This window comes from Callorhinus ursinus, unplaced genomic scaffold, assembly GCF_003265705.2.
Source record: "Callorhinus ursinus isolate GAN/ISIS: 27379988/994484 unplaced genomic scaffold, GSC_fseal_2.0 scaffold38, whole genome shotgun sequence".
NCBI lineage: Eukaryota > Metazoa > Chordata > Mammalia > Carnivora > Otariidae > Callorhinus > Callorhinus ursinus.
Genome location: NW_027397100.1, coordinates 1,077,900 through 1,087,019, shown reverse-complemented (window position 1 = coordinate 1,087,019; position 9,120 = coordinate 1,077,900). Strand labels below are relative to the sequence as shown.

The 9,120-nt window shown below is 53.1% G+C and overlaps 1 protein-coding gene across 1 annotated transcript in view; it reads right to left on the bottom strand.

Moving 5' to 3' along the window:
• Window positions 1–241: 241 nt before the first annotated feature.
• Window positions 242–9,120, bottom strand: part of LOC112827153 (thyrotropin-releasing hormone receptor-like) — a 10,090-nt gene continuing 1,211 nt past the window's right edge. Inside the window, 7 exon segments of the mRNA XM_025875528.1 lie at window positions 242–553; window positions 3,673–3,738; window positions 3,740–4,371; window positions 4,374–4,473; window positions 4,517–4,671; window positions 5,030–5,147; window positions 8,836–8,888. Of these exon segments, the coding sequence (XP_025731313.1) occupies window positions 242–553; window positions 3,673–3,738; window positions 3,740–4,371; window positions 4,374–4,473; window positions 4,517–4,671; window positions 5,030–5,147; window positions 8,836–8,888 (1,436 nt within the window).

Here is a 9,120-nt window from a genome sequence, read left to right as displayed (position 1 = left end):
CTCTTAGATTTGTATATTTATTAAACTGGAAAATTGTTTTACTAAATATACAAATCTAGGCTGTGATGTGAATGGCGACCCCCTAGGGTTGTGCAGTGTACAACCTGCACACCGCTACTAAACAGCCCTGGACACCATTCCCTCCTCCACCACTCCCTCCTCAGTGGAGATAAAGTAGTGGGTCTTGCCCTCAGGTGTCAGGATCCCCTCCCTGTCTGCACATCACGCTCCCTGGTTGCTTCTAAGAGCCCAGTCTGATCTGGGAACAGTCTTTGATGACACTGTAGTCCACAGGGGTGACCTCCTGGGGAGGGAGCTGGGCCGCCTGCCGGCACTGAGATAGTCCATGGAAGGCCTCCCGGAAGCGCTGAGACATAAGGGCGTAGATGATGGGGTTGACTGTGCTGTTCAGGCAGACGCAAAGGCGGCAGAAGAGAAGGAAGCCACGGTTGAGGTAGGGCGGGCTCAGGAAGGAATTCACCACCACCAGGGGGTTGTAGGGCAGCCACAGCAGAGCAAAAACCAGCACCACCACCGTCAGCATCTTGGTGACCTCCCAGGTAAGACAGGAAAAAAGGGACGCATGGGTGCTGAGGGAGAATCCCCAGTTCCCGCCCTCTCTGCGGGATGCAAGAGGAAGAAGCCAAAAGAGCATCCAGGCCTTTGCCAAATGGTGCCCTCACACATGCCCCCCTTCAGCCCCATCCCCAGCTAGAACACTGCTGCGCATCCTTCCAGGCCCTGCTCAAGTCATTTTCACTGGGGGACTCCCTCCCACTGACACACACCAGCCCCCAACTCACCTCTAAAACCCTTGGACAGGCCACCATTTTTACTGGCAGCAAATTCACGAATCCACTGCCTTCATCATGGCGGAACTTGCAAATTCACGAATCCACTGCCTTCATCATGGCGGAACTTGCAAATTCACGAATCCACTGCCTTCCATCATGGCGGATCTTGAGGATTAAAGAATGAATGCAGGTAAAGAACACAGAACAGTGCCAGGCAGGCCCTAAATGCCCTGCAGGGGGATTGCTGTGGCAAACACATCTACTACTACTATTACAAGCGCACGGAGTTCAGAGCCAGGAGCAGCGGGGTTACCATCCTGGTTCCACTGATAACCAGCTGTTTAGCTTGGGTATACCTCTCTGTCCAGCTCAACCCCTTCTCCCCAACATCCCCGGCCACGAGCTCGCTCCCTTGTGGTGCTTTCACTGCACCCCACTCCTCACTTCCCTCACCTTCCAGCCCCCAGCCCCTTTCATCCTTGGCTTGCACTTCCCTAACGGTGGAGATGAAGTAGAGCCTCCTAGAGGTGGTACACTCACTCTGGAAGGTGTTTCAAAAGATCCCTCGTTTTTAAATTCCAGAATGAAAAGGCCACCAGGGGGCATCAGTCAGTGGGAGACAGGGACATCCCTAGTTTCCTGGGGGAGGACAGCAGCACACCCAGGCCCACCCACACCTCCGGAGTCCTCAGTGACTCCTTCAGAGACCATATCTTGTGGGGGGGGGGCAAAGTGCACTTACTAGAGCTTAAATTGCTTCAATTGTCTTGGCATTGCGCTGGTTCTGCCCAGAAACCTCTGGATACATAGAATCAGCTCTGAGGAACACTGGAGAGACAACTTTCTCATCAAGGAGGAAGCTAGCCTGGAATGTTCCTGCATAAGATTGCTTCTCAGAGTCCAGGAGTTTAGTTGCTATGAGTGACCTCTCCAAAGAGGCTCGCCCTGACTAAATCAATGAGCTTCAGGGCTGTAATATTCTCCAGGAACCAGAAATCTCAGGAATTCCCAAGTCAGTCTTGACTCCTGATTTTTACCAAGTTCAGATTTAATTCTATTCCATTTTAGGTTCATTTGGGGGATAAATACCGGATACCAGTGTGTGGGCACTGGAGCCAGTTTGCCTGGGTTCAAACCTTGGTTCTGACACCGGTTCTGTCACCTGGGGCAGCTCCTCTGTGACTCAGTTTCCTCATTTGTCAAACTGAGATGGTAACCGTACATACATCATGGAGTTGTTACAAAAACTCAATATGCTAACTTGTGTAAAGCATTTAGACTAGTGCCTGGCACATAGCAAATCCCAATAATTGTTGACTATTATTATTAGCAGTAGTATTCTCCACCTTGCTCTCTTAGACGTTCTGCTTTCATTCCATACCTCTCCCCTCTTGCCGTGGTACATGGTGTTCTGCAAGAGCTCTCTTGGGCATCAAAGAATGCTCAGTCTTTAGACTGCCCACTGTCAAAAAAGACATCGATGCTCCAAAAAAACAGTAATAATAGGTACCCTACATTGAACTCTTACTATGTGCCAGATTCATAATATCCGCTACCATCCACTGAGGTAGATGAGCACTATAATTATATAATGACTTCACATCAAGGCTCAGGGTTGAAAATCAAGGCTCAGAGAGGTGAAGTGACTTACCCAAGGCTACACAGCAAGGCATTAACAAAGCTGGGGGCTAGAAAGATCCCGGTCTGGAAGACTATTTTCACCAGCAGAAGTCTCACCTAAAGCATAGGCCAGGTGGGAGCTTGAACCTAGCCCTTTTAGGCTGAGTGGGAAAGTGGTAAACAGAGAAGTAAATAATTGGTGGGAGGCTAGGAGGGGCATTGGTCTGGAGCCTAAGGTGGTGTTAAGCCTACAGCCAGAGTGAACTTTCCACACCTGCTCAGCTTGGGTCCTGCCCCCTTTCCTCTAAAACCCACCTGGAGCTAACATGCCTGCAAGCAGGGGCAGTTTGGGGAGGCTGGAAGAGCCCCCCAACAGTGCACCCACCCCAGGAGGAAGGGAGATGGCACAGATGGTCCTCGCCTGGCTCAAGAGTGACTCAGCAGGGGCGAGGTGTCCTCCCCCCTCTCTCGCCAGCTGAGGGTGTGGGTGGAAGGCTGAGGATAAAGGACCAGTTGGGCTTTGGGAGCTCTCCTCCCACCCGCACCCCTTGAATACCCTTAGGAGGCCACACTGCTGGAGTGTGGGTGGAGGATATAAGGAGTCTGGACACTTGGGTTCTCGCCCCAGTTTCCTCCATGGGTCACCTTCTCACTCCCTTGTCCCCTCTGAGCCTGTTTCTTTATCCATTAAAATAGGTGTGAAACCTCCCAAATAGGGGTAATAGCAGGAATGATCAAAGAATCAGGCACACAGTAAGTGCTCCATAAGTGCTGGGTCCCTCCTGACCTCACTACCACCCATCCCCCTCTTAGGCTGGCTGGCTCTCCGAGTCCATGCAGGCAGCTTTAGGGTCAGATGTGGTAAGGACTTGGGAAAGTCACTTCTCCTCTCTGAGTTTCTGTTTCCCCATCATTAGGAGAGTACCACCAGGGCTGTGGCGCTGGTTGTGAAAGTTTAGTAATAACCAATCTTAATTGAACATTTAGTTTGTGACATGGCTTCACAGGGGCTAAAGGCTTCATTCACATGGTTAATCCCATTTCTCGCCACCCAATGTGGTGGGCGCTGTCATTACCCCATAGAGCAGAAGAGGAAACTGAGGCTCAGAAAGGCAGAAGTGATAGCTCCAAAATCAAGCCTAGTAAGTGGCACGACAGGGATTGACACTTGAGGAGTTTGACTCCAAAAGGGCCCAAGCTTCCATCCGTCCATCTGCTGGCTCAGCAAAGCGGTCCCAATGAAGACCGAGGTCCCCACCTGCTTCCGGGAGTTGAGGGCGCCTCTCTTGCCGCTGGAGGAGAAGCGCCGCTGGCCAGCCGGGGGGGCCCTGGTGCGCAGAGCCCGAGTGACCCCGGTCGCCAGGAGGCAGCGGCCCCACAAAGAGGACGCGCGCTATGAGCACGTAGAACGGGGTGGCCAGGCCCAGGGGCAGCGCATAGAAGAGCGCGAAGTCCAGGAAGTAGATGGGCGGGTAGAGAGAGCGCGACACGCGGTAGCCGCACTGCACCTGCACGCCGTCGGCGTAGGCGGTCTCGCGTGTGTCCACCAGGAAGAGCCAGAGCACGCAGTGGGCGCTGGTGCCCAGCCACACCGATGCCGCGATGCGCTTGGCCCGCGCCACCGGGCACAGAGTTTGGGCGCGCAGCGGGTGGCAGATGGCGAGGTAGCGCTCCACGGTGAACGCGGTGATGGAGCCTGTGGACGCGTTGATGCCCACGTACTGCAGATAGGTGACGCCCAGGCAGCCGGCGTGGCCGAAGACCCAAGCCCGGGCGGACGCCGCCTCGGCTACGGTGGGCACTCCCGCCACCAGGAGCACCAGCAGGTCCGCGGCGGCCAGGCTCACCAAGTAACAGTTGGTGGGTGTGACCATGTGGCGGCTCCGGAGCACCACCAGGATCGCCGTAGCGTTGCCAGCCACACCCACGGCGCACACGAGGGGCACCAGGGTCAAATCACCGCTTGTACAGCTAGCGGAGGCCGGGGCATGGTGCCCAGGCCCGACGCGACCGCGCGCTCAGAGTGCTCGGTGTGGTTCTCCATGCGCTTGGGTCCGCACTGCACCCCGAAGGCAGTGGCGAGTTGGGGGAAGTACCCTCACTGCAGAGGTGCCTTCTCGGGATCTGGAGACGCTCTCCGTGCGGGAAGTTGGGGGTCCGGCAGCTGCCTCCTGCTGAACAGGTTGCTCCAGCTCCGTGCAGGGTCTCACTGTCGCCGCGTAGGAGGCTGGGGACTCGGAGGAGTCAGGAGCAGGAACTGGGAGATAGGCGCGTTGCTGCTCAGTTTCCAAGACGCCTTTTAAGTCTAAGTTGGCGCGATCTTTCCCGGGGTGAGGTTTACTGCAGGGATGCGTTGTAGACTGTAGCGTGGAGCTCCAGGAGGGCCCTGGGCGCGCAGATGCTGCCCCCCTACAGACCGGCTGCTGGCGCCCTCTCAGGTCTTACCTCCCCTCTCTAGGTTCGCGGGGCTCAGGACTCTGATCTGGGGTGTCCGGTCAAGGAGGCACGGTGCGTGGTGTGGGGTCTCCGCCTCGCTAGCCTTTCTCTTTGCTCTGCTTTCCGCGACCACCCGGGCGGGCTCCTCTGCGGGAATTAGCGTGTTTCTCCCCTGATACCGCTTAGCTGATTCTGGTTGACCCGGTCCGGCACCCGTTCTTTCCCACCGGCTCCTGCACCGCACCCTGGGCACTTGCGGTCAGGTGGGGGGATGCAGGGTGCGGTGGGGAAGGGATGCTAAAGGCAGCAGTGGTACGGGGAGCCCTGCTTGCACGCCAGTTTCTCTCGTCTACAGGGGCGGCTCCGCGGGGCAATGGGGGAGGAGTCGGCCACCCGCTGGCTTCTGTTCTCAATCCAGAAATCCTATCTTGTTTTCACTGGCAGAAACCTCAGCCCTGCTATTGACAAATGGCCATCCGAGCCGAGGCCCAGAGCTGCTGGGAAACGGAAGGTATTTGCCCATCTGGACTTGGGTTGGTCCTGTCTCCTAAACTCGCATCTCCTTGTTACTTTTCGCTTTCTCCTGCTAACCTCTCCCAGTCTTCTTTTCTTCCTCCTGCAGAAGATCAGGAAATTGGAAATTCTTGGCAGGTGTGCCCCGCCCCCAGAAGGATCTCTCCTATTCTAAGACTCTGCCATTCACAAGGCACAAACCAGTGAGGAATCTTTATAGCTCCGTGTCTGCTACAGAGAAGGCGCCTCATGGTAGTTAAGCGAAGGAAAGAACTTGTTTCTTCACCAGAGAAAGCTTCGTGAAGGTGAGATCCACTGAACTTCATAAAAAGCATAAAGGCTGCTTTCTAGGAAGCCCAGCTCTGTACCTGCGCAGAGCAGATGCTGTGGAATTGTTTGCCGCTTCCGATCCATCAATTATGCTCTATAAAAATTATTTTTCATCTGTGAGATGGGCTAATAATGATAGAACTCATCTGGGAGTGTCCTTGGAAGGCTTACATGAGGGACAAAGGAAAAATGTACGCAAAGTGCTTAGCTGTGCTCCACAAGGGGGTGAATGTATTAGTGATGACAGTGATGATCTATCCCTCCCCGCCCCCCTCCACCCACTCAGTCTACAGATCTGATAAATGGACAAAAATAAATGTTGGGGAACTTGGCAGGGCAGTTTCTTGGGGGCACAAGCCAGGGTCCAGGACATCCCTGACATGGCCACGGAGTCCCCATTCTTACGCCCCCCCCATACCATACCACTTCTCTGCCCTATACCCTTCTCTGGGATCCTCAGCAAGAACAATAGCAAAGCATCCTACTCAGAGCCAAACACCATGCTATATTCATTATCTCTATTTTCCCCAGCCCTGGCTGGGCAGGTACTCTTGGCCCCATTTTATAGATGAGGAAATTGAGGCCCAGAGGGGAATGATTTCTAATGTCATGCAGACCAGGGCCAAGCAGGAAGCAGAACCCCAACACTCTCCTTGTCCCCACCCCAACCCCAGCCGTCCCTTACTCAGCTCTTTCCAAGGCACCAAATGCCAGTTAAGCCCAGGTTCCTCCTCCCCAGTCTTTCCTCCTCCTCCCTGAGTGTGGTCCAGAGCAATCCTTTTAGCCATATTAAATGCAAGCAGCTCCTTGGGCTTCTCTCCCTCTAAGCCTGCCAACTCAGCTCTCTCCCCTGCCTAATTGAGCTGTTCACTTGCCAGCAACAAAGGGCAGTACTTGGCAATGAACTTAGTACATCTCAAGTGGCAGTCTTTATTTTCCCATACCCTACCTCATCCCTAGTCTTCCTCATCTTAGTAAAGGCATCTTGGTAATGCCACCGGCTGCTAAAACCTCCACCCGTTTGTTAAAACCAAATATTCAGGAATTACGTCTCTTTCTCCCTCACTGCTGGCATCCAGTACTTAAGGAAGTCCCTCAGTTCTACCTCCAAAACATACCTCAGATTAATGCACCTTTCACCACTATGCCCTGGACTGGCACTTTCCTCCATCCCGAACCTCTTGATAGGACAACTGCAGTCGCTTCCCAGGTTCTCTGCTACGTTCTTGCTCTTCACTCTATGGCCCGTTCTTCATACAGTATCAAGTGATCTCTTAAAAATGTAAGCCACTCTCCTGCTGACACCCTTCAGTGGCATTGTTTTGCACTTGAAATGAATCCAAACTCTTTCCACAAGCCCCAGAATGCCCTGCAGGATGCGGCCCCTCCCCACCTCCCCCTCTTACTCATGATGCCTTAGCTAGACCCTCCGTCCTTTTATCTGTTTAACATGGTGTGATGGTTGGATAGTGTCCCCCCAAAGTTCACATCTACCCAGAACCCCGAAAGTGACCTTATTTGGACATAGGGTCTTTGCATGTGTCATTAGTGAAGATGAGGTCATCCTGGATTAGGGTGGCCCTAAATCTAATGTCTGATGTCATCGTAAGAGAAAGGAGAGGGAGATTCAGACACAGAGGAGAAGCCATAGGAAGACAGAGGCAGAGATTGGAGTGCGGCAGCTACGGGCCGGGGAAGAAGCTGGGGAGAGGCAAGGGAACGTTCTTCCCTTGAGCCTGCAGAAGAGCATGGCCTTGTGGACACCGAGGCTGCCGACTTCCAGCCTCCAGAAACTGTGAGAGAATAAACTTCTGTTATTTTAAGCCCCCTGGTTTGTGGTGCTTTTGTGGCAGTGGTCTGGGAAAGCTAATGCACATGGCAAGCACCTTCCTGCCTTGGAGCCTTTGTCCTTTGTACTCTGTACACGATTTCCTTCAGCTCAGTGCCCAGCCCAGATGCCCCCAGTCATGGGTATGTGATTCCTAGGGTGGGAGGGAGGGTGATGCTGGCTGGTGGGGTAGTAGAGGCTCTGCTCGCTCAGTCACTCAGTGAACACCCACAGAGCACCTGCTCCCTGCTGGGTGCTGGGGATACGGCAAAGAACAAGATAGCCACTGACTTGTTCACTCACACATTCATTCGTTTACTACTCATGCATTCATTCATTCAACACATATTGCTGTGGGCCTAGACACATTGTGGAAGTTTCTAATAATGGTCCAGATTGTTTGTCATTGCTTCCATGGGAGGTGGGGTCTGTGGTCCCTTCCCTTGGATCTAGGCGGACTTGTGACTTCTTCAACCAATAGGGCATGGCAGAAGCAATGCTGTGTGACTCTGAGACTAGGTCCTAAAAGGCCACCAGTTTCTACTCGATTCTCCTGAAACACTCATTCTTGGATGCTTGCTTTGGGGATGCTCCTTCTTGGTACCCAGATGCTACAAGAAGTTCAAGCCACAAAAGCAGCCATGTATAAGTACTTTGGTCAACAGTTCAGACATGATATCTCAGCTCAGCTATAAGACATGTCGGTGAAAAAACCCCCAGATTCCAGCCCCCAGGCGCTTGAATCACTGCTCGCTGAGGCCCAAGACATTGTGGAGCAAAGACATCCATCCCCACCATCCCGTTTCACTTCCCAACACAACCCATGAGCATTATAACATGGGTGGTTGGTTTTTGTCACTAAGTTCAGGGTGGTTGTTACATAACAATAGATAACAGTGGGACACCTGTGAATCATGACTGTCAGCAATTGTCAGGAAGCAAAGACTATCAACGTTGGAAGCGAAACCCATTCAACTGATTTTGTGTTAAGGACTGATCTGGGTCCTGGGAACGAAAGGCCAGCCCTGTGAATTAGGCGGAGTGGGCATGAGGGTTCCCATTTTACAGATGAATAAACAGAGGTGGAGGGATGAAAAGAGATGAAGTGATCTACTTGGTGTCCCACAAACAACAAGGGGTGAAGTACGTATTGGAACCACATCTGTGCAGTAAAACCCTCCGCTGGACTCTGTCCTTTGGGAGGCACTTCCGTTAGGAGACAGCTGTGAACACAAACGACTCGGCGCCTGGACTCCCAGCACTTAAGGTCCAGTAAGGGAGGAAGGCAGCAAACAAATAGACCATTAGACTTGCCGTAAGAGTTTTGGAGGTGGTATAGCGGTGCGTATTGGAGAGCCAGATGCAGTCTGCGGTGAGGGCGGGGTACGGAATTCTGGGACTGCCTCCCCAAGAAAGTGACATGTCAGCAGAGCCGCTGGGACCCTCGTTCTGTTGGCCCAACATTAATTCTGTCCCAAACAATTAACTTAAGCTACCAGTTTTCCTTTTTGCCCAGTACCCACAAAAAATACATTTCAGATAGCACCCCAGGACACACACACACACACACACACACACACACACACACACACACACACA